The 26,745-nt window shown below is 34.9% G+C and overlaps 1 protein-coding gene across 1 annotated transcript; it reads right to left on the reverse strand.

Annotated features, from left to right (window-relative positions):
• Positions 1–2,231: 2,231 nt before the first annotated feature.
• Positions 2,232–26,487, reverse strand: LOC127844122 (probable arginine--tRNA ligase, mitochondrial). Its single transcript, XM_052374133.1, has 16 exons — positions 26,374–26,487; positions 26,050–26,150; positions 24,444–24,583; positions 22,635–22,711; positions 18,791–18,878; positions 18,345–18,418; positions 17,735–17,841; positions 16,537–16,629; positions 15,945–16,005; positions 13,761–13,834; positions 12,887–13,020; positions 10,636–10,816; positions 7,942–8,046; positions 6,804–6,878; positions 4,698–4,761; positions 2,232–2,734 (listed from the first exon to the last, which is right to left on the reverse strand). The coding sequence occupies exons 1-16, from the start codon at positions 26,413–26,415 to the stop codon at positions 2,648–2,650; spliced, it is 1,503 nt and encodes a 500-aa protein (XP_052230093.1). The 5' UTR covers positions 26,416–26,487; the 3' UTR covers positions 2,232–2,647.
• Between the last annotated feature and the right edge of the window lie 258 nt (positions 26,488–26,745).

Here is a 26,745-nt window from a genome sequence, read left to right on the forward strand (position 1 = left end):
GGGCATAATTTGAACAAACTTGGTAAAGGACTATAAGATGTCACTACATACCAAATTTGGTAGCCCTAGGCCCAATGGTTATTGACAGAAAGATTTTTAAAGTTATCACAAAATAAACCCTTTATAAGCATATATTCCATTTTGTGACCCCCAGGGCAGTTTCAAATTTGACCCCAGGGGCAAAATTTGAACAAACTAAGAAGAGAACTATTACATGTCACTACATACCAAATTTGGTAGCCCTATGCAAGACGGTTATGTACAAGAAGATTTTAAAAGTTTTCCCACAATAGGCCTTATATAAACATATGTTCAATTTTGTGACCCTCGGGGCAGGGTCAAACTTGACCCCAGGGGCATAATTTGAACAAACTTGGTAAAGGACTATAAGATGTCACTACATACCAAATTAAGTAGCCCTAGGCCGAATGGTTATGGACAAGATAATTTTTTAAGATTTTTTAAGTTTTCACAAAATAAGCCCTTTATAAGCATATATTCAATTTTGTGACCCCCGGGGCAGTTTCAAATTTGACCCCAGGGGCATAATTTGAACAAACTAAGAAGAGAACTATTACATGTCACTACATACAAAATTTGGTAGCCCTATGCCATACAGTTATGGACAAAAAGATTTTTAAAGTTTTCACAAAATAGGCCTTATATAAGCATATGTTCAATTTTGTGACCGTCGGGGCAGCGTCAAACTTGACCCCAGGGGCATAATTTGAACAAACTTGGTAGAGGACTATAAGATGTCACTACATACCAAATTTGGTAGCCCTAGGCCATACGGTTATGGACAGAAAGATTTTTAAAGTTTTCACAAAAAAGGCCTTATATAAGCATATGTTTAATTTGTGACCCTCTGGGCAGGGTCAAACTTGACCCCAGGGGCATAATTTGAACAAACTTGGTAGAGGACAATAAGATGCCACTACATACCAAATTTGGTAGCCCTAGGCCCAATGGTTATGGACGAGAAAATTTGTAAAGTTTTTTACAAAATAGACCCTATATAAGCATATGTTTAATTTTGTGACCCCCAGGGCAGGGTCAAATTTGACCCCAGGGACATAATTTGAATAAACTTAGAAGAGAACTATCACATGTCACTACATACCAAATTTGGTAGCCCTATGCCATACAGTTTTGGACGAGAGATTCTAAAAGTTTTCACAAAATAGGCCTTATATAAACAAATTTTCAATTTTGTGACCCCCGGGGCAGGGTCAAATTTGACCAAATTTGAAAAAAGTTCACCCCAGGAACATTCATGAGAAATTTCATCAGAATTTGACCAGAAGTTGAGGAGGAGATGTTTAAAAAAAAAGTTAACTCACGGACGCACGCACGCACGACGGACACAGGACCATGACATAAGCCCCCCCTGGCCTTTGGCCAGTGGAGCTAATAAAACCAATGTTTTGACCAAGTTTCATGATGATTGGGCAAAAATTGTGACTTCTAGAGTGTTTACAAGGTTTCTCTATAGCCAAATAAGGAAAACTGCCGCCCACTGGCGGCCATGTTTTTCAACGGATCGGAACCACTTTTTAACTCAACCAACATATCATTAAGACAAACATTTTGACAAAGTTACATGAAGTTTGGGCATGAAATGTGACTTCTAAAGTGTTTCAAAGGTTTTTCTTTTTTTTTTGACCAAGTGACCTAGTTTTTAACCCAGCATGACCCAATTTCGAACTTGATCGAGATATCATTGGGACAAATCTTCTGACCAAGTTTCATGAAGATCGCACAAGAAATGTGGCCTCTAGAGTGTTTACAACCAAATGTGGACGGACGGATGACGGACAAAGACCGATCCAAAAAGCTCACATGAGCAATCAGGTGAGCTAAAAATGACAGAATTTATTGTTTCCATTCAACTGATATGGAGCCATTAATAAAAATGAAAATGATTCTCACTTTTAAGTTTACATCCAAGTTATGTACAAAAGACATGGACGTGGTTGGGATACTCGTCACACATCGCAAAGTTTTTGTTGTGCAACTACTAAAAGTTAGCATTCCCTTATTGTTAACGGTTAATTTATCTAGGTTGTATAACTGTCCTTGTTTATATTCTTATGTTATATAAATGCATGAAAATAAAGTGTTTACATATTAATGGTTCATGAACATTTAAATATAATTATTACTGTGAAATAAAGACCAAAATTATTTTTAATTTAAAATGGCTGGAATGAACACAATTCAAGGTAAACTGATTTTTTTAAATTTAATTTAAAATGTATTTGAACATGTTTACAGAAAAGCAGTAACTGTTGGAGTTCAACACATTCACAGAAGAGGCATACATCAATTCATTAAAACGTTGTGCTTTGTGCTGCCTGTGATAATGAGTTACTATCAGTTCAGGTTAGTTACCACATGGTTGAGTGACTCAAAGACAGAGCTGGAAGGAGTCAAGGAAATTATCTTCCATTGTACAACACTTTAATGTGTATAAAAATACAGCTGTCACACTCAGTTCACATACAAGTTGGTTGCTATACGTGTCTCAAAAACAATGTAGTGGTCTGGGAAGCTTAAAAGCCTCTGAGGCCAATACATGGCGGCCCACCATCCCTTATGATCACTCATAGAAAATCCTGAATGTATGTTGTTGTTTTCAAAGTCCTCACATCTTCTCCAGGGGATGCAAACCGAGAAGTTCCATTCCTGAAGACAGGACTACCCTACTTGCGTTGAACATCTGCAGGTACGCCTGCAACACAAGATTTGACACTTTACCACTTAGATGTATTTTCATGCAATTGTAGTCCATTAGAAAGTTCAATTGTATTTAAGACCTTTCTTACTAGACTCAAATTTGTAAGGCTTCAGCTCCAACCCTTAGTTACTGATGAGCAGCAAACAGCATAAAACCAGAACAGACTGCGAGTTACTCTCAGGCTGTTCTGGTTTTATGCTGTTTGCACATAGCCATTTCGCTTTGCTTCTGGGAGGGAAAGGGTTAAGAGAGTCCGGAAAGTGGTTGGTCCACACCACAATACCATTCCTAAATTGAAAACCTTTTAATAGCCAATTAATAGCTAGAAATAGTAGCTATTATTCAAAAAAAGTTCCAACTTGTAACTAAATAGGCTTTTTTAGGGTCTGGGTTAAATTGATCAGTGAATGACGTGTACATTTGCTGTTTAACATTTTAATCTAATTAAATTTAAATAAAATTAATGTGCAATCTTAAGTTACACATGCAGGAAAGCTACCTTAACACAAAAATTTACCTTAATACCCCAATCCCATGTCAAGTTACAGTTAAAAAACAGTTTTTTATATATACATTTCTAGCCACAGTGACATTGAGGTTTATAAAACTAGTCCAAAATGCAATCCAAAGCTAAATCTTCATGACAGTAACTAACACACAAAAATTCAATGCAATACCATCCAAGCTCAAGTTATTCAGCGGAAACTGATTTTCTATTTCAGAAAGAGAGACCTTGACATTTACCTGACTAGCCATTAATACAATTCCAGACAAGGTCTTCATTCAAACTTACTTCATGCACAGTGGCATCTCAAATTATTGGTCATTCAAACTAAAGTAATTGACCAAAAAAAACATGTAAGAGGCAAATTTGGCATATTTCAAGGGACATAACTCAGGATTGCCTTCGCAAATTTGGCTAGTTGTCAAACATTGGGAACATTATTTGAGAACAAACATTACCACAAAGTTTCAAAATAACTTAGAGTTAGAGAAATGACAAGGTAAGTTTGGCTTTATTTTATAATTAATGGTAAATAATTCATAAGTGCTTCAGCGATCTGGCTTGTTATCAGCCAGGGCCATTATTGCCCTTAAACATTATAACCAAGTTTCATCATGTTCAGATTTATAAAGCAGACATCGTTTTCCTAGATGCTTCTCAACCACCCATCCTGATTATTTATACGTTTCTTTGAAAACAGTCATATAACCCTTTCCATCATAAGGAGCAAAGTGAAAATGGCTATGTGCAAACAGCATAAAACCAGAGCAGCCTGCAAGTAACTTGCAGTCTGTTCAGGTTTTATGCTGTTTGCTGCTCATCAATATCTAAGGGTTCGAAATGAAGCCTTTAAAACTTGAATATACTTAGAAAGGTCTTTAATTAAATTTAACTTTCAAAGGGACAGTGTTAACTTGGAAAAGACACATTCTTTTCTATCAGCTATTAAACAAAGCTTATTGATTACCTACAATTTAATAGTCTTATTTATGTAAAACATGAATATAAAAACCTACATTGAAGATATTTGTGTGTTTTTCTAGATTATCAACTAGACATTTAATTTTTATTAGGCAGAGATAAAAGAAACTTTCCCTTCATTTTTTATGTTATTCGTCAATGTTTAAAACACTAATTTACCTGTTTTAAAACTATAAAAAAGCATAACATAAATTTGTGTTATTTCTGCAAAAATGAATTCATACCATTAAGAATGAACAAATGAAGAAATTATGAGTATCAAAATTGTTTTAAGATTATGAAAGGAATTCCTTAGAAAAAGGCATGTTTGAAAATCAAACTAGATGAAAATGTATGTAAACTGCTCAATAACACTAAACTGCACAAAATTAAACAAATCTACTTACCCATTTAGGGTTGACTTATCTGTTTGCAAATAAATGATCAACAAATTTATGAAGCTGAGTCGCCATGACATCCTGAATACTTTACCTGAAGCTGGGCATCTTGAGCCTCCTTTACTCTGCACACCTTGTAGGCTGCATTCACTTTGTGACTGAAGTGAAATGAAGCAGATATATACATAGAGAGTGGTGACTGAAGTGAAATAATGCAAGAATATACATGTTGAATGGTGACTGAAGTAAAATGAAGCAGGAAAATAGACTGAGATTTGTGACTGAAATGAAACAAAGCAGGAATAGACACAAATAATGGTGACTGACGTGAAATGAAGAAGTAATGTACACAATGAATTGTGACTGAATTTAATGAGGGAGGAATAAACACATAGAATGGTGATTGAAGTAAAAATAAGCAGGAATATACATAGAGAATGTGACTGACATGAAATGAAGCAGAAATATACACTGAAAATGGACTGAAATGATATGAAGCATATACATACACAGAGAAATGTAACTGAAGTGAAATAAACCAATATACACTAAGAATACTGACTGAAGTGAACTTAAAAAGGATTATACACAGCAAATGGTTACTGAAGTAAAATGAAGCAGGAATATACAGAGAGAATGGTGGCTGCAGAGAAATGATGAAAAAATTCACAGAGAATTGTGACTGAATGTAAATGAAGCAGGAATATACAAAGAGAATGGTGCCTGATGTTAAATGAAGCAGGAATATACACAGAGAATGGCGACTGGAAGTGAAATGAAGCAAAAATTCACCGAGAGAATGCTGACTTTAGTGAATTAATTGAAATGAGGGAGGAATATACTCTGCCAATGGTTTTGTTCACATAGTGAATTGAGTTAATTTTAAGTGGAAAATACCATTAACAGTAAAATAATTTTATACAATGTAATACAAAAATAAATCATCAATTTGTTTGCGATTGAAGTTTATAATTGTTATAATGGTTATTTTCAATTTGTGACCGAAGAGAGATGTAAGAGCAACATACACAAAGAATTCTTTCGTGTGCTTTGCAACTAAAGTTTAATACATGGAAGTAAATACACACAGAAAAGGATTCTGTTTACTTGCTAATATTGACGTTTGCAAGAGGAGCATAAATGGAAAAGCATTATGTTAAGCATGGTTAACTAGCTTTACTGTGTGATTCAGAAGCATACATAACAAGGGCTGTTTGTAAAACATGCATGCCCCCCTTTATGGGCTATAAGTTGTAGTAGCAGCCATTGTGTGAATACGAATGGTGGTGGTGGTGGTGGTGGTGGTGGTGGTGGTGGTGGTGGTGGTGGTGGTGGTGGTGGTGGTGGTGGTGGTGGTGGTGGTGGTGGTGGTGGTGGTGGTGGTGGTGGTGGTTAATACAATGCATTACAAAAATGCAGTTAGCCTTACCCATTTGGTAAAATTTAAATATATTACAAGAGAGGCAAATGCTGTAACAAAAAGAACATGCATAAACGGTAGTTGTTTCCCTTGTTTGAACCATGCTAAATCCTTCAAATTCCTATTTCCAGTAACTGTGACCTTCACCTGTGACCTTGAACTTTGACCTAGTGACCTCAAAATCAATAGGTGTCATCTGCAAGTCATGATCAATGTACCTTTGAAGTTTCATGATCCTAGGCCCAAGCGTTCTTGAGTTATCATCTGACAACCACCTGGTGGACGGACCGACAGACCGACCGACAGACCGACCGACATGAGCAAAGCAATATACCCCCTCTTCTTCAAAGGGGGGCGAATTACAAAAATGCAGTTAGCCTTACCCATTTGGTAAAATTTAAATATATTACAAGGGAGGCAAATGCTGTAACAAAAAGAACATGCATAAACAGTAGATGTTTCCCTTGTTTGAACCATGCTAAATCCTTAAAATGCCTATTTCCAGTAACTGTGACCTTCACCTGTGACCTTTGACCTAGTGACCTCAAAATCAATAGGGGTCATCTGTGAGTCATGATCAATGTACCTATGAAGTTTCATGATCCTAGGCCCAAGCGTTCTTGAGTTATCATCTGACAACCACCTGGTGGACGGACCGACAGACCGACCGACAGACCGACCGACATGAGCAAAGCAATTTACCCCCTCTTCTTCGAAGGGGGGCATAAAAATGATTGCCATCATTTTCAGTAGATATTTACCTATTAATCATATTCTTACCATAATGCATAAAGATATCTGACGATCACATAAGGCTCTAGAGTAGAGAAAGACCTCTCAACAGCCTGCTCGTACCTGAAAAAAAAACAATATGTCTCATATCCTCATAGAAGTCATTGATAAAAAACTATATACATGTTCATACTGCCATTTGAAAAACAACATGATTGTAACTTACAAAGGCCAATGGCCAATATTGACAAAGTTTGTAAAGTGAACTTTGAACTTTAATGGAAAGTTTTGTTTTATATATGAGAGTGACTGTTTTCTCACAAGTAATCTTAACACCAATTTTCACACGATCATTGGTTTCAGCATTTTCAAGACATCTTTTAAAATCATTTGTGACAATCCTGTGACATTGACCTCCAAATGGATACTTCTGATGCTATCACAAGTTATTACTTGTCATAGGTGTCTTGCTGTCCTACCGAATGATCATCATTTGACCTACAATCATTTGCATGCTTGTAGTTAAAGAATTCTCTAGATATCAAGCAAAGACAAAATATTATGGGCCCACACTTGGACAGACAAAAGCAAAGCAGCACATCCTGACTCCTTGGAAACAGAGAATAAATATACAATTACTTCTGCGAAGGGGGGGGGATAAGTTTAAATACTAATAAATGTGTTTCTAAACATTCATGTTAATATAACGAATAAATAATTTAAAACTTATACTGTCATACACACTAAACAAATATATCTCTTAAAAAAATATACTAAAATACATTCTTGCTTGCCTCATTTTACTAGAATGGAGCCCTTATCTGGGAAATAAAGGCATAATTTATGTGCCTAAAGTGTCGTCTCATATTTACCTGTGCAGTCTAAACAAGTCCAGTGCAGGCAAAAAGTGTTGGCATTGATATAATTATATAGGCTAACTTGCAATGACACTTTCAACTATGCATTAAGCCCCATTTTCTCAGACAGGTTCAGATTTGCATTAAGCCCCATTTACTTAGAAACTTAAAACTTTGCATTAAGCCCCATTTTCTCAGACACTTTCAACTATGCATTAAGCCCCATTTTCTCAGACACTTTCAACTTTGCATTAAGCCCCATTTTCTCAGACACTTTCAACTTTGCATTAAGCCCCATTTCTCAGATTGCTGCTCAAATTAACTCTTACTCCTGCAGATGGTTGATCAAATCTGCTGCTTGCTGCACAGAATAATGTTCATCCTCCAATACCATTTCCTCCAAGATTGCGACTTCGCTATTCATTCTTTCTATGCTGAAAGAGTAATATAACAAATGAAATCAAAACATTCATCATTAATGACACAAGTAAAAAAAAGGTCTTCATTCAACATCTCAACTAAAGATGAAAAATATAATTTATTAACAATTTAAGGTTTTACTTTGCACTTTGTGGATTTTCAGATACCAACAAGAGGGCAATCATGACCATTCAACACTCACCTGAGTTCACAGACAACAATTTATTCAAGACTTGACTTGGTGATCTCGTTTTTACCCCACCTGACCCTGATTTAAACATAGCCTTTATGTTGTCAAGATAAACATATAAGTTTCATAAAGACTGGGTTATAAATGTAGTCTCTAGACTTGGAACAAGTTCTTAAAGATTTAATCTGGTGACCTAGTTTTGGAACAAACGTCATCCAGATTCAAGCTTGGCCAGGACAGTGTCAAATAAATAATTTGACTTAATTTCATCAAGCTTTAGTAATAATTGCTGCTCAATGATCACTAAGATTTTTTGTAAAGATTTGACAAGATGCTTGTTACATAGATTCAAACTTGGCCAAGATATTGTCAAGATAAACATTCTGACCCAGTTTCATTAGACCTCAGTCATAAATGTGGCCGCTAGAGTGGTAACAAGATTTTTCTAAGATTTGACCTGTGACCTAGTTTTTTAGACACACGTGGCACAGACTAACTCTAGAAAATGTCATGATGATATTAACCAAGATTCATTGAGTATAAAAAATAATATTCTGGAGTGTTATCAATATTTTCTTTGATTTACCTGGTAGCATTTGTTTTACATGTTTGACCATGATTCAAACTTGGCCTAGATATTGCCAAGATAAACTGATAGATGTGGCCTCTGTAGTGGTATCTTGACATGGTGACTTTTGATGCACCTGACCTTCTTAGAATTCAGCATACAAAGTATCAAAATAAACATTCCAACAAATTTCATCAAGCTTGAGCCATAAATAAGGCTCGGAAAGTGGTAACAGCTTTTCTTAGATTTAACCTGGTGATCTAGTTTAAGGATGAACATTAGATTTGAACTTGGCCTACATATTGTCAAGAAAAACATACTTTCCAACTTTCATCAAGATTGATATGTAAATGTGGCCTCTAGACTGGTAACAAGGTTTTACAAATAATTATTTTATGTTGAGACCTAGGTTTTGAACGCACATTACCATATTCAAAATTGGCCTAATTATTTTCAAGATAAACACCAAGTTTCATGAAGATTGGATGAACAATATAAGGCCTCAGTAAACAAGACTATTGCCAAGCAATAACAGTCATCTACCGGCTCCACCATTGTCAGAAATTCCAAAATTGTCAGAATATTTTTTTAATTTGTTACCATAGCAACCGGAATTTTTGACATAGGAACTAAATGAAATGCCGTGCATAATGTCCATATTGCCATCTATCCATGTTCCAAGTTTCATGAAAAAATATTAAGAACTTTTTAAGTTATCGCAGGATCCAGAAAAACACCATTTTCAGCAGAATTTCTAGTCTATTTGTTGCCATAGCAACCATAATTTTAGACGTAGGAACAAAATGAAATAACGTGCATAATGTCCATATTGCCATCTATCCATGTTCCAAGTTTCATGAAAAAATATTAAGAACTTTTAAAGTTATTGCAGGATCCAGAAAACCACCATTTTCAGCATTATTTGTAGTCTATTTGTTGCCATAGCAACCAGAATTTTTGACTTAGGAACAAAATTAAATGACGTGCATAATGTCCACATTGCCATCTATCCATGTTTCAAGTTTCATGAAAAAATATTTAGAACTTTTAAAGTTATCGCAGGATCCAGAAAAAAATCACCATTTTCAGCAGTATTTCTAGTCTATTTGTTGCCATAGCAATCAGAAATTTTAGCATAGGAACAAAATGAAATGACGTGCATAATGTCCATATTGCCATCTATTATGTTTCAAGTTTCATGATTTTTTTTTTAGAACTTTTCAAGTTATCGCAGGATCCAGAAAAAAACACCATTTTCAGCAGTATTTCTAGTCTATTTGTTGCCATAGCAACCACAATTTTTATAGTAGGAACAAAATGAAATGACATGCATAATTTCAATATTGCCATCAATCCATATTCCAAGTTTAATGAAAAAATATTACGAACTTTTCGAGTTATCGCAGTATCCAGAAAAAAACACCATTTTCAGCAGTATTTCTAGTCTATTTGTTGCCATAGCAACCACAATTTTTGACGTAGGAACAAAATGAAATGACGTGCATAATGTCCATATTGCCATCTATCCATATTCCAAGTTTCATAAAAAAATATTAAGAACTTTTAGAGTTATCGCAGGATCCAGAAAAGTGTGACGGACTGACAGACTGACAGATACAAAACAATAAGTCCCCTCCGGTGAAATCGGTAGGGGACAAACAAGCTGAAAGCTGACGACATAGATTACATACTGCACAATGACAGAGGCTGCTAATAGGGTGACCACATTAGCTAACATAAAACATTTTCGTAAACTAAAAAAAATTGTTAAGCTGCATATTTTGTTCCACATATGTTAAAAGTGACTGTAAGTACAGACTTAAGAAAAACTGTTATTATGCCTACCTGCAAAGCCGTGAATGACAATACTGCAGAAAGACCCCTGAATCCTGATTAAAATTCAGCACTCGGTCCCAATCAAAAGCGTAAGGTTTCAGCCTTTGTTGGCTCAAGTCTTGGGCAAATATTGCACTGCGACCAAGTTCCTCTGCAGTGCCAGCAATCTCGCCAGGTCCAACACGTGTGGCTGTGAGGCGATACAAGAATACATTGGCAATGTTATGACCCAGCATAAATAAGCAATTTAAGTATAGGCGAGAATATCTTAAAATAGTGATTTTCACTTATAAGTGTGCTGAAATAATCTGTAATAAAACATTCTCTGCTTAGATCTTTTCGTTTAAATACTGATGTCATGTTTTCCAGTTATATATATAAAGGAAAACAACAATTACACTTCTTTCCTTATCAACTCAGACAGCATTACTTTTTAACCTCATAGCAAGTCTATACAATCGTTTTACTTTAAAAGAAAACAGGTAATGTTAATGATTAAACAAGAGCACCGCCTTGCGGGTGCAGACCGCTCATCTATTTTTCTTTTTAAAGGTGAAAGGACTCTCAATTTCAATCACAAAGGAGGGAGGGGTGGAGTGAAGAGGGGTGTGTAGTGTGGGGGTGTGGTCATTTATTACATTATCTTCCACAAATGCAAACAAAAATGCAAAAAAAACAACAAAAAAAACAATATGTCCACCACTACTATAGTGGGGGACATAAAAATCAGGGGGGGTGGGGGAGGGGAGGGGATTCTTGGGCGCGATGGTTGGACGGTATTTCAAAAATAAAATAATAAAAATAAATATTTGTGTTTTTTAACCGTTGGGGGATGGTTTGGGTGGAGTCTATTGTGGTATGTCAGGTAAGAGGTTTTTTTTCAAAGTATCAATCAAATTTAATCATAAATAAAGAAGTTATGGCAATTTTAGCAAAATTTAATAATATGACCTTGAGAGTCAAGGTCATTCAAAGGTCAAGGTAAAATTCAACTTGCCAGGTACAGTTACCTTATGATAGCATGAAAGTATTTGAAGTTTGAAAGCAATAGCCTTGATACTTTAGAAGTAAAGAGGATGTAAACACAAAATTTAACCATATATTCAAAGTTACTAAGTCAAAAAAGGGCCATAATTCCGTAAAAATGACAACCAGAGTTATGCAACTTGTCTTTTTACTGTCCCCTAATGATAGTTTGCAAGTTTTCCAAGCATTAAAGCAATTGCTATGATACTTTAGGGGTAAAGTGGACCAAAACACAAAACTTAACAAAATTTTCAATTTTCTAAGTATAAAGGGCCCATAATTCCATCCAAATGCCAGTCAGAGTTACATAACTTTTCCTGCACAGTCCCCTTATGATAGTTAATAAGTGTTGCAAGTATGAAAGCAATAGCTTTGATACTGTAGGAATTAAGTGGACCTAAGCACAAAACTTAACCAAATTTTCAATTTTCTAAGTATAAAAAGGGCACATAATTCTGTCAAAATGCCAGTCAGAGTTACATAACTTTGCCTGCACAGTCCCCTTATGATATTTAGTAAGTGTTGCAAGTATGAAAGCAATAGCTTTGATACTTAAGGAATAAAATGGACCTAAACACAAAACTTAACCAAAATTTTCAATTTTCTAAGTATAAAAGGGCACATAATTCTGTCAAAATGCACACCAGAGTTATCTAACTTTGCCTGCCCAGTCCCATCATGATAGTAAGTAAGTGTACCAAGTTTGAATGCAATAGCATTGATACTTTCTGAGAAAAGTGGACCTAAACGCAAAACTTAAACGGACGCCGACGCCAAGGTGATGACAATAGCTCATAATTTTTTTTCAAAAATAGATGAGCTAATAATTTTTTGTTCAAAAAATAGATGAGCTAAAAATAGATCAACAGTTCAGAAGAGGTATTAGCAGAAAAGAAACAAAAGAGAAGTTCTATTCAAATGAAAATAATAGCCCAACATGCAACAGAAACAAATACTCTGTAGGTAAATCCCTATTACCAGTATTCTGAGAGACAATTACTCCGTAGGGAAATCCCTATTACGAGTATTCTAAGTGACAATTATTCCGTAGGGAAATCCCTGTTACCGGTATTGTGAGAGACAATTACTCCGTAGGGAAATCCCCTTCACCAGTATTTTGAGAGACAATTACTCTGTAAAAACTTGAATCTAGGTCTTAAATGTAAATAGATTTTCGAAGGGACTACAAAAGGCTTCAAAGTGCATATCTGAGTGGTAAAGGGTTAAGACGTACTAGATTTGGTTTTGAGGGTTTGGGTCATTCTGTTCCTGGCCTCATCCAAGATATCCTTGAGGAACACCACGTTCCCCTGTCGAGTGCTCATGCCTTCCACACGACCAAACTTAACGTGCAGGTCTGCATTCAATCTGGACAGAAAAAATTTGGACATATATTAATTCTAAATAATTTAACATCCTTTACCAATAAATTGGACTGTGCTCTGTGAAAAGGGGGTTAACTTCAAGTGCATAAAGTGTCGTCCCAGATTAGCCTGAGTAGTCCGCACAGGCTAATCAGGGACGACACTTTCCACTTTTATGGTATTCTTCGTTTACATAAAGTATCTTCTTAGCAAAAATCAAGTTTCAGCGGAAAGTGTCGTACCTGATAAGCCTGTGCGGACTGCACAAGCTAATCTGGAATGGCACTTTACACACATGCATTAAACCCCCTTTTCACAGAGTTCGGCTCAATTGTATTTCCTCTGGCTTTCACAAAGGCATCCAACTGTATACTAGTATGAAGTGAAAAGCAGTACATAAGCATTGCTCAGTAGGCACACTATTTTTCAGTTTTTATGTCATTTTTTTGTCATGGTGACAAGGCCCCATGCTTGACGTAATACCATATTTCTCAAACGTATTAACATGAGAAACAAAAATGAAAACATGAATTTTCCACAGTTCATTAAAAAATTTCAAATGCCATAAACATATTCTTGACAACAAATCTTGAATTAATTGCATGGACAGACACGTGCTGATCATTCTTGGCTAGGGCTGCACTTTATTCCAGAATTGAGAAATTGAAAACCAGCGCAAGGAAATCAGATTTTGTTCAGATAACAACCATTTTACAAACTTCACATAATATAACAAAACCCTACCTATCCCTGTATTCTGGCAGTGTGTTAATGACTCCATACATGTGCTCAAAATGCAGGTGCTGGCCATTCTCCACCTATGAACAACAAATGTTTCAATAGGAAATCTAGTGCATCTGATATAAGTTTGCTGTTCAAGGGTGACAATTCCAACAGTTCCTAATTATATTAGGTTAACCAAGACTGCACTCAATAAAAATATGCAACAAATGGTCTTAGAGTCTAATGAATATCTTTTGGGCAAGAAACAATGACCCTTTAAGTTAAGTGTTTATTTATCAATTCAATTGAATTTTCACACACATGTATAGAATTTGATTGTCAACTAATTCATAGAATGTTTAAATCATTATTGTGTATACATACCTACAAAAGTTATTCACACAAAAAAGTTAAACAATTAAGACATTATTTGTGGGTATACTTATTATCTTAAGTACATGTATTTGATAAAATTTAATTCACAAGAAGGCCAGAGGCCCACAGTCCCTCACCTGCGACTTTCGGGAACTGAACTGGTCTCAGCAACTTTTAAGATGTTTTTGAAACTATTTTCAAACTTGGCGAAAATATCAACTAAAGATTATTCTTTTTTTTTTCCAACACATTTTATTTCCAATTGCAAACAAGTACATATACAATATAAATTGTAACAATAATGATTTGCAATACGACACAACAAAAAAGAAAGAGTTAACAAGGTTTTACTATAGCCATACAAGGAAAAATGCCCTGCCCCCTGGCAGCCATGTTTTTCAACTGACGGGAACAATGTTTATCCTCAGCCCAGATATCATTAAAACAAATGTTCTGACCAAGTTTCATAAAGATTGGACTAAAAATGTGACTTCTGGAGAGTTAATACGATTTGATTATAGCCATAAAAGGAAAAATGCCCTCCCCCTGCGCAGTCATGTTTTTCAGCCCTAACTATTTTCAAACTCAGCTAAGTTATCATTAAAACAAATGTTCGTAAAGATTGGACCAAATATGAGACTTCTAGAGAGTTAACAAGGTTTAACTGTAGCCATATCAGGAAAAATGCCCTGCCCACTGGTTGCCATGTTTTTCAACAGACGGGAATCATTTTCAAACTCAGCCCAAGTATCAATAAACAAATGTTCTGATAAAGTGTCATGAAGATTGGACAAAAATGTGACTTCTAGAGTGCTAACAAGGTTTTACTTTAGCCATATAAGAAAAAATGCACCGCCCCATGGCGAACCATTACCATTTTTTAACTAAGCCGAGCTTTTATTATAACAAATGTTCTGACCATGTTTCATAAAGATTGGACCATAAAAGTGACTTCTAGTGTTAACAAGGTTTTACTATGGCCATATAAGGAAAAATGCCCTGCCCCCTAGTGGCCAAGTTTTTCAACAGACCAAAACCATTTTCAAACTCCTCCAATATATCATCAGAACTAATCTTCTGACCAAGTTTCATGAAGATGTGAAAAATTAATAAGACTTCTAGCATGTTAACAAGGTTGTACTATAGCCATACAAGGAAAAATGCCGCTATGTTTTTCAACTTACCGGAACCATTTTCAAACTTATCAAAGATATCATTCAGACAAATTTTCTGAGTAAGTTTCATGAAGATTGGACAATAAATTGGGCCTCTATAGTGTTAACAGGGCAAATGTTGACGCCACACGACGCACAACATAATAAAGACAAAAGGTGATCACAAAAGCTCACCATGAGAACCTTGTGCTCAGGTGAGCATAAAATATACAGATAGATTAAGCAAAAATTGTTTTAGGGATACAATTGACACCTTGTTGTCACACAAGACATTTGTAATTAACAAAACAGGATAATTTGGGAGCAGTGGTCTAATGGTAGGACGCTGGCTAAGAGATCAAGAGGTCCCTGGTTAGAATCACGCCCTGACCACAAGAATTTTCCTTAGCAAGAAATTTATCCTACATTTGCTCCTCTCTACCCAGGTGTATAAATGGGTACCTGTGAGGGAAATAAGCCAATGTGCTGTTGCTGCATACTGCACCGAATGTTAACATAAGAGATCAGGGGGTAAATGTGAAGTCGATTGAAGATCTATATCGAAATCAGACTATAAACACACCTTTACTTTAATAATTACACCCCTGATATTCAAACTAAGGTGTCTGGAATAAAATGATGAAAACATAATTCTTAAAGAATGGAAAAATCATACCACATAGTGTATTTTCTCAAAGCGGTATCTCTCAAACCTGTCTGTTAGGGCAGCAATCTCTCTTAAATAGAATGTATTCACATTCAAGCTTTAGTTGAAGACTTCCACTTGAACAGTAAGAAGACAAAATCATAAACCCATTTATGCCTAGCGTCTAGAAAAAAAGGCCTTGGCAAACAGCGTAGACCCAGATGAGACGCCACATGATGTGACATCTCATCTGGGTCTACGCTGTTTGCTTAAAAGAATTTTTGTAAGAAATATTCAAAATATAGAAATAAATATACTAGACATCCCTAATTTTGGAAATAAATTGATCCAATTTAGAAGGATGGGAGAGTCCACTAGGCATAAATGGATTATTAAATTTTTACATCAAGTTATTGGAGCATATGCTATTGTTTTTAGTTCAGACTGTATTACATGTATTCCATTAAAAACTTAAATTTTAAACATCTCTTTGACAATTATTCTGAGGTTAAATATATTTAATTGTGTTTGCTATGTTGTTGTTTTGGTTTAGCATATTGCAAAACCCAACACCAGTGAATCATGACGTATTTGGTAACACATCATAGATACAATGATGTACCTTGTAATATAGAGAGAGGTTCCATCACTTTTCAGCACCACAACTGGAATGGTTTTGGCTCCAGTTTTGAACTCAACATACCCTTTACCCATGCTGGAAATAAAGGGAGAACTGGTGGCTAATTGGTTATGATCAAACCCTGTATGCGTTTTTATTGAACACATGTAACATGATGTTTATACAAATTACAACTTAATGGCCAGTTACTTTTACAACATAAATTCCTTTAACTTAAAGTATATGACATTGAACATTATTAGCATCCTGTCAGAGAATATAAGAGTAGATTTGAACCTCTACATCATCATGTACAACATACCAGCAACATAACAACTAACAATTATGCATGTCTCCTCTGTAACCATTATACAATATGCATGGCTGAAGGTCAAAGTGTCTCATAGAGCAGAAATCAATAATTTGAGGGCCAACCAACCAACCCAGGCAACTGACCTATTGATGGTCAGCTACTCCCTCCATTCGTACCCAGGGGGCAAAATCAGCACAAAAGGCATCAAAGAAAATTTAATTATGCAATTGCACCATTATTTCTGTTATCAAAGTACAAAATAAATCAAAAATCCAGATCAAAGAGCAAAGTTTGGAGGGTTTTTTTTCAAAAAAGAAGCAGACAATATCTCTGGCATTGGATCAATACCAAATAATAAAGTACAAGAAAGATAATAATTTCTGCAAATGTTCAAACAATATAATAGTGTATGAGCCATGCTATGGGAAAAAGAGCTTAACCGTTTGCATGCTGGGAAATTTGTCGTCTGCTAAAATGTCGTCTGCTGAATTTCTAAAATTAGCATTTTCTTCATTTTTTTCAAAGAATACTATCAGAATAGCAAACAGTTTGGATCCTGATGAGACGCCACGTTCTGTGGCGTCTCATCTGGATCCAAACTGTTTGCAAAGGCCTTCAAAATTCGGTTCCAGCACTGAAAGGGTTAATGCATGCATATAAAGTGTCGTCCCAGATCAATCAGGGACGAAACATTCTGTCTAAACTGAAGTTTTGCTAAGAAAAGAATTCTTTTAAACAAACAATACCATATAAAACAAAAAGGGTTAGCTCTGATTATCCTATGTTGACTGCAGCGGATTTTCAAGACAACACAATTCGCAAATGCATTAAGCCCTGTTTTACCAGATGGCCGCTCATACTAACCCATAACCCATGAGCAACACTTACTCATCCTTTTGGAACAGCCCCTCTTTCTTTAGTCTGTCTATGACGGACACTCCAGCATCTTTATACATGGACTCGGAATGTTGTTCTGTGAACTTGACCCCCAGTCTCTAGATAAGAAACAAGCTTAACTCTGTCACATTTACATTTTATTTATGTTCACTTGGCATTGTTGTCAAAATTAAAATTTGTTACTGTCTAAATTTTCCTCAGATTTACCTTGTTTCATCTACAGTTTCACTATTTCTCCTAAACAAAGTTGTAAGTATTGTCAATGTAATAATCTTTAGTCACACTTTGACAGTCATCACAGTTGCACTCTTCCAAAGTACTGCAAAGATGTAAATGCTACTGCAACTTCATAATTCCATGTTAAAATTCTATTTAAAGATGTAAAAGTCTAAATTATGCCTGCAGATTCAGTAAGGTAAATCATACAGTAAATTTGGACAAGCAACAACAACTTGACAGATTCAAGAAGTGTCAGCTTAATTTAAAAAGTAAGCTGCAACAAATAACTTGCCATTCAAAGGCACTAAGAAATCAGTTAAAAGGCAAATGAAGCCTATCTAGATAACCTCCAGAAATGCTGGGTTCAGCCAAAATCACTTACCTCATACATTTTGTCATACTCCTGAAGACTTATATCCTTTAGCCTCTGCCACATTGATAATGCCTCAGGATCACCTATAAAAACAAAGAATCTGATTCACTAATGTCTTCTGACAATCATCAATATTGATATATAAATGGGCCATGCTCTGTGACATAAAGTGTTGACCCAGATTAGCCTGTGCAGTCCGCAAAGGCTAGAAGGGACGACACTTTTCGCTTAAACTGGATTTTTGCTAAGAAGAGACTTTCTTTAAACAAAAAATATGATAAAAGCATGAATGGCCATCCCTGATTAGCCTGTGCGAACTACACAGACTAATCTGGGATAAAAATGTACGCACATGCATTAAACCCCCTTTTCACAGAGCACGACCAAAATAAATATAAAGGTCCTGTAGAGAACATCCAGTAATTTGATTGTCAGGGAACGTTTTCTGAACTTACCACTTTCCATTCTTTTAAACATTTCCAAGGCAGCTTTGTCAATCTCCTTATTTCCTAATGATTTCTCCTTGTTTATATTCACATAAATCTGAAATGAAGTCCATACATAAAAAACACTGCTGCCAATGTATTATGTGAAGTTAGACAAAACACACATCAACATTAGACTGGACATCTTTTGTATATTTTTGAAACAAAACACTGTGTATTTTATATTGTTGATGCACGTAAATGTTGTTATTTTATAAATTTCAATCAGGCAAATAGAAAGTCATAATAAATTTATTAATACAACAAATAAAAGTGCATAGAAAGCATTGTGTAATAACATAGTTTTGTCTAAGATTGATGTCTCATTCCACATAGTACAATGTGTTTACAGTAGCATATCAAGGATAACTCAGGGACTTCAATCTTTCTATAAAATCAAATTTTCTTCTGAACCGTTCAATGCAATAAATGCTCAATGCATGAGCGTTAAGTGTCATTCCAGATTAGCCAGTGCAGTCTGCACGGGCTTATAATAGATGCCACTTTCTGCTTGTATGGTATTTTTCATATGAAACAATTCAGTTCAGACACAAAGTTTTGTCCCTGATAAGCCTGTGCCGACTGCACAAACAAATCTGGGACAACACTTTACGCTCAGGCATTTGACCCTGTTTTCCCAGAGTGAGGCTCATTGTCTTTATGACAATTAGCTCAAATCAACATTTCTTTATGACAATTGGCTCAAATCAACATTTCTTTATGACAATTAGCTCAAATCAACATTTCTTTATGACAATTGGCTAAAATCAACATTTCTTTATGACAATTAGCTCAAATCAACATTTGTCTGCTTTTACTTCTGCAGCCATACATAAGAATTATGACTGTCTTCATAAAACATGACCATTAATAAGTGCCTAGCTCAGTGAAAACGGGGTTTAATGCATGTATGTACAGTGTTGTCCCAGATAAACCTGTGCAGTCCACACAGGCTAATCAGGGATGACACTTTCAGCCTTAACAAGATTTTTGCTAAGAAGAGACTTTTTTTCAACAAAAATATCATAAAACCAGAAAGTTGTGTCCCTGATTAGCCTGTGTGGACTGCAACTTTACGCACATGCATTAAACCGTCTTTTCACAAAGTACGTCCCATATGTTAACGCTGCCAATACCAGCACAGCTACTGGCTTATACTATTTCTTAAGGGTTAGTACTATTTCAGAAATTGTTTTTCAAGGAAGCAATATTTTATAAAGTTCTTAGCAAAACAAGATGTGTTTGTGAAAGGAAGACCATGACCTTTCACCACTCAAAATGAGCAGCTTCATGAGATACACATGCATGTTAAATATCAAGTTGCTATCTTCAATATTGCAAAAGTGTACATTAAATGAGCGATTTTGAACCATATATTTGACCTTTGACTTTGAAGGATGGCCTTGACCTTTCACCACTCAAAATGTGCAGCTCCATGAGATACACATGCATGCCAAATATAAATTTGCTATGTTCAATATTGCAAAAGTTATGGCAAATGTTAAAGTTTGACGCAAACAAACCAACAGACAGGGCAAAAAAATTATGTCCCCCACTATAGTAGTGGGGGAAATAAAAATAATTTAAAGAACAGGTTGCCAAACAAATTGGTTTCTAAATCGTTTTTTAATCTAACAATAAATTGTTGGAAACAAAACAAAATAATTCTACACGATACCCACGGAATTTTCTTCTTAATAAAGAGCAAAATTTCCATAATTAATTAACATTGAACATTATCTCCATCCTCTGCTCGCCCAATACAGCGTAACCCTCTGCAATCAATCTAAATTTAAAAGCTTGTCTAATATGGAAAAAAATATAGTCAATACAGAAAAACGCGGCCAATATGAGATAAGACCAATTAGTATTCAATGTTTCCTTGGCCAATACAAGGTTTGACAAATGAAAACCCATGCTAAGCTTGGCAAATGCAAGAAGACATTTTTATGCCATTTTGAAAACACTCCATAGGTTTTACCTTTGATGTTTTAGTAAAAATTTTACAGTCATCACAACACAAACTAAAGTTTCAATAAATTTGTGATAGTCTACTGAATGGTGCATAGGCCTTTTGAAATCCTGACAATAACGGCCCTGATAACGTGTAATACAGAATGACATCGGACGTACTTCCTATAAAATATTCTTCAATAAAGCGTCTGTTCATGTTTTTGCTTAAATGCATTTGTTGAAATTAGTGTAACATTTGGATTAAAGGGACCTGTTCACACTATGGTATATTGACAACATTGGAAAAAATGGTTTCAGATTTGCAAGTTTTGGTGTAGTTATGCTTTTTGCGAGGAAACAATAATACTGAACATTTACCATGCTCTAAAAAAATCCATTATATGCATCATTTGACGATTTAAATACCTGAAAATTATAAAGCGTTACAAATATGAAACGATAGAATAATTTGGAGAGTTCTGTTGTTATTGTAATATTTTGTAACACTACCTGGATTTCGTATATAAAGTAAAAAATTCAATAAGATGTGTACCAGCATAAATGGCCGAGTGGTTTAAGCGGTAGACTTTTACTCAAAGGGTAAGTGGTTCGTGCCCACATATGGATAACTTTTTTTTCTCTCTTAATTATTTTTTTCTTGTTTTGTACTGGAGCATTTTAGTTCCGCTTTTTACATTTATCAATTTGAAGCTTAAAATGAAAACTTTAAAAACATACACAAATCTGTGAACAAGTCAACATTCAATTAGATGCAAACCAGAATGGAAAAGAAATCTGCATGTTTGCTGAGCATTTAATCTGAAAACTTGCCAAGACATCTTCAAAATTACAAAAATGTAAGAAAATATTACCATGAATATTAATGAAAGCAAAAAATTAGACAAGTAAGAATAAGTTTTTCCTCTATTTTTATATTTCATTCAGCAATTATTAGGTAGTCTTTGCATGTTGTCCACTTTCAAAGAATTGTACGACCATATGCATTACATGAATATTAAGCTGCAAACTGTTGCAAGGAAGAATATTAATATGTTTACATCTAAAAATTTATTTACTGCTCTATTTTACTGAACCTGCTGCATAATATTATAAACTCAATTAATAAAATACTAGTCAATTAATTTTGGCCTTATTAATTCAACTCCAGACTGTTGTAATAGCCAATGGCCTCGGGCTTATATATACAGCGGTCTTCAACCAAGAAACAATGCCATTATGAATTCATCTGATTACTAACATTATACTATCAACAACGCAGAATAAACAAAGAACCAAATGGCTGTACACATTTGACATTAATTAAATATTGTTCTTATTACCATTTAACATTTTTGCATTAAATCAAGTTAGAACCAAATATAATTTCTAGTTTTCATTATTTATCTGACAATAAGCAAAAGAGTGATCTTATATTTTTGTATGTGTGGCTGTTAAACAAACCTGGTAGTTGCCCTCATGGATTACTTCCTAGCCATTAGAACTCCACATTTGTTTCAATGATCAATGTCTTGATAATAAAAATAGTAACATAAAAAAGGCCTACATTTTTTAAGTCTATACACATATATCATTAACCCTTACCCCCTTTGAAATGTATTTTGACGTATGTGTAGTCCTTAAGGAAGTTAAATTTAATTAAAGACTTTTCTTACTAGATTCAAGCTTTAGAGGCTTCATTTCCAACACTTAGATACTGATGAGCAGCAAACAGCATAAAACCTGAACAGACAGCAAGTTACTTGCAGGCTGTTCTGGTTTTATGCTGTTTGCACATAGCCATTTTCACTTTGCCTCTGAGATGCAAAACCAGGCCAATGCCTACTGTTTAAAAAGTTCTTACATCAAATAAATGCTGCAGAGGATTTTCTTTCAATTTCTCCTCATCCCCATACTTTTTAAACGCCACTGCCAGTACACCTGCAGGAAAACAAAGCATACAGCTGCTAAAAATATAGCTAGGAATGTAACAATCTATTAAACACAACATGAATAAGTTGGCAGAAATAGCTCCCACGATCATAAATACAAGTTTATATTTACAACGGCTCTGCCACTATATAGTATACAATAAAAAAGGCAATATGGAGTTAGATAGCGCACCCAAATAATGGGACATGGCCAGTTTTAAACACAAAGAGTATGATTGGAAATTTTTTAGAAGAAGACCCCAATAATTTTTCACATACAGTACTATATTGAATATGGGCCACACTCTGTGAAAAGGTGGTTTAACGCATGTGCGTACAGTGTCATCCAAGATTGACCTGTGCAGTCCACACAGGCAAATCAGGGAAGACACATTCCCCCTAAACTGGATTTTTGCTTAGAAAAAACTTTCCTTAAACGAAAAATATCATTAAAGCGGAAAGTGTTGTCCCTGATAAGCCTGTGTGGACTGTGCAGGCTAATCTGTGAAAACGCACATGTTTTAAACCCCCTTTTCCCAGAGCACGGCCCATATTCAATTTAAATCATTGCAACAACACAGCCACAGACAGGGCATATTGTAGACCTGGAGGCATGATTTGAAACAACAGCACCGCATAACGGGTGCCAAAGCTCGGCTGCAGTTGCAGTTAGACCTTCACCTTTGACCTAGTGACCCAAAAATGGGTGTGGCATGTAGAACTCAACAAGGTGCATCTTCATATGAAGTTTCAAAGTTGTAGGTAGAAGCACGTTGATTTTAGAGCCTTTGTTAAAGTTTTATATAAGAGGTAACAGTGACCTTGACCTTTGACCTAGTGACCCAAAAATGGGTGTGGCGTGTAGAACTCATCAAGGTGCATCTACATATGAAGTTCCAAAGTTGTAAGTAGAAGTACTTTGATTTTAGAGCCTATGTTAAAATTTTATATTAGAGGTCACAGTGACCTTGACCTTTGACCTAGTGACCCAAAAATGGGTTTGCATGTAGAACTCATCAAGTTGCAACTACATATGAAGTTTCAAAGTTGTAGGTGAAAGAACTTTGATTTAAGAGCCTATGTTACAGTTTTATATAAGAGGTCACATTGACCTTGACCTCTGACATAGTGACCCAAAAATGGGTGTAATGTGTAGAACTCATCGAGGTGCATCTACATATATGAAGTTTCAAAGTTATAGGTGGAAGCACTTTGATTTAAGAGCCAATATTCAAAAGGTTAACAAAATGTTAAGGTTTGGGACATAACACGACGAGCTGGCTATGACAATACCTCGGGTTTTCTCTGAAAACAGCCGAGCTAAAAACAAGAAGCACCAAACGATGATACACACCCAATATTGAGTTACTGACCAGTACCGTTTCAGAGAAGATTGTGTAAGTTATTTACAATACATATAAGTCTTAACAAACATGATTTGAACAAACTTGGACAGAACCTCGATGTGATGTTTCATACCAAATACAAGACTTGTATTTACAGAGAAAAAAAAGGTTAATTTATTGACTATAAAAGTTAACATAAATGACGTGATCCCTGGGGCGTTGCCAGTTTTGACCCCTGGAACACAATTTTTACAACTTTTGTAGACGACCACTTTCGTAACTATGTTGTTCTGTGTACGGTTGTGAGTAAAATAATTTGAGATATAATTTGATATACAATCAAAATAGAGCTAAAGTGCCATTAAATTCATGTAAAAAAAATAAATAAATGACTACCAAACTGTGTGCCCCAGTCCCCAAGGTAGTTGAGACGTATGACATTCCAACCAAGTCGCTCATACAGGGTTGCCAGGAAGTTTCCCAATATTGTTGACCGCAGATGGCCCATGTGAAAAGGTTTGGCTATATTCGGGGAACTGGAAACGACAAAAAGCATTCTACAGCAATGTATTCATTTAAATAAGTCTGCATATTAAGAATACAAAAATTATATTAAATGTTTATATAATATAATGGTATGATAAGATCTGTAGGCCATTAAGGTATACTCACACACCAAAAATCTCCTTATAATCTCAAGGCATTGTGAAAAAAAATATGGAATTGTTTTTAAATAGTGTTTACTTTAGTTAACAAATATTTACATGGATAAGATAAGATAACAAGTCTTGCTCTTGGTTATCAATACATGAATCATGTGCTTTCAGCTAAATTTGAAACTTGAAACTTGCTAATTTGATGAAACGCCTTTTTATATAATTATATTCAATGGCGTTGTACAAAACTTATAAATATACATACAATTGATAAAAATAAGAGTGATTGATACTTTTATGCAGCATTAATTAAAGGATTAATAATATAAAAATGTGTGATATAAATAAAAATTCTGTAAGAAACTTAAGCAATAAAACAATACAGGCTATGATATTAAAACACAGGAAAAATAAAATATTATGCAATAAATTGATATAACTAGGGTTAAGACAATAATTATAATGATATTATGAGCAGTTTTGGCTACAAAAAGATTCTGTTTTTCATTTCAAATGACTTATAATTTAATCCGTGTCCGTTTTAATAATGCATTCTAAAAACACTGTAGAAATCGTTTATTTCTTAATTTTAATCGTAAATTGCAATAAATCGGGATTATTTGATGTTTTTTTTTTTTAATTAACAAAGCAACGCAAGTTTCGCTGCGCCATTTTGTTTGTTTTATGGTGAGGTTGATCAGCCACGCTTGACTCATTGGTCGCACATTTTTAAATTTTTAATCAATTCACGTTTGTAATCCATTAAAACAAGCGATGACACTGAAACATTTGTAAACATAATTTACAAATTCAAAATTAAAAACGGTGAAATGAAACGTAAATTGTGAAATGTCCGTTTTTTTACAATTTTTAGCACAAAAAATCAGTTTTTAACATTAAAAAAAAGCCGTTTTTGTAAAAAAAAATTGTGGGCGTGTTAGATTTGTGAATTGCCTGTGTCAAAATTGTGAAATGTCTGTCCACCGCCAGCCTCAAAGAAGGAAAAAAGCCCTGGCATTAGACTTTTACTCCAGGGGTCAGTGGTTTGAGCCCAGTTTAGGGTTACTTTTTTTCGTTCTTTAATGTTATTCTTGTTTTTTTACTGGAGCTTTTTAGATCCAATGCTTACATTTATCAATATGAAGCATTTAATGACAAACTTCAGTTCATGCCAAAATCTGTGAAAAGGTCACTTAAACAATAACGTCTTTTTCTTTCACAAGTGGTATTTTATGCAGACAAGTTGATTAATCAGTTTCAATTGTGTGTGCACAAGATCAAACGTTTTATATGTCAACATCCCTGATTGAACAATGGCAGTAAGTATGTTCAACTGTTTCCACTACCTGTACTCAACAACAACTTTGTGCTTAGCATTCTCCAACCGATTGCTCTCATCACCAAAGCCATATGACGGTCCACATTTTCTAATGTGCCTTACAACATGCTGAAATATATAAAAATATTGAATTTTCAATAATATATCAAAACGTTATTGAGAATATACATAATTTACATCATAATCATTTTTATCCGAACAAAATTGCTATCCGAAAACATATGCATTGTTGCTCAAAGAAGCGAATGTTCCTGGGGTAACAATGTCAACTCAGGGCATACAAACTACATTTAAAAAAAAATAGAGTTCAATAATTGTTTATTAAACATACGTGCTGTGATAAGAATTTTCTCAAACAATATGTTAGTTTCATTTTGCAATGACAGTGTTGGTACGAACATCAAAGTAACTAAATATCACAATAATAGTGTTTGGAAAATTTCGCAAAAAGGCTTATAGGTCATAATATACTAAAAGGTTTCCTTATATTAATCATTGCAAAAGCGACAAATAAATAAAACATTTTGCACAAAGAGACCCCATAACCACACCTTTTTAAAGACCATTCTAAGTAGAATCGATTAATGCAATCAAAAATACAATTTTATGTACAAACCAAGAAAGAACTTGACACAAATCAAAATCGAGTGTTTTTTGCAAAAAAAAATTCTGGCTGCATCTTAGTGAAATGTAACCTTTTTCA

The sequence above is a fragment of the Dreissena polymorpha genome, chromosome 9 (assembly GCF_020536995.1).
Source record: "Dreissena polymorpha isolate Duluth1 chromosome 9, UMN_Dpol_1.0, whole genome shotgun sequence".
Classification (NCBI taxonomy): Eukaryota; Metazoa; Mollusca; class Bivalvia; order Myida; family Dreissenidae; genus Dreissena; species Dreissena polymorpha.

Bases quoted from the DNA above. Each gene is read 5' to 3' on its own strand.
- LOC127844122 (XM_052374133.1), bottom strand. From the start codon at position 26,415: ATGAAACTAACATATTGTTTGAGAAAATTCTTATCACAGCAC. The intron at 18,879-22,634 runs GTAAGAACTTTT...ACTTCATTTCAG, and splicing joins CTCTGCAGCATTTATTTGAT to ATTTATGTGAATATAAACAA. The intron at 18,419-18,790 runs GTAAGTTCAGAA...TTGTTTTTATAG, and splicing joins GTTTAAAAGAATGGAAAGTG to GTGATCCTGAGGCATTATCA.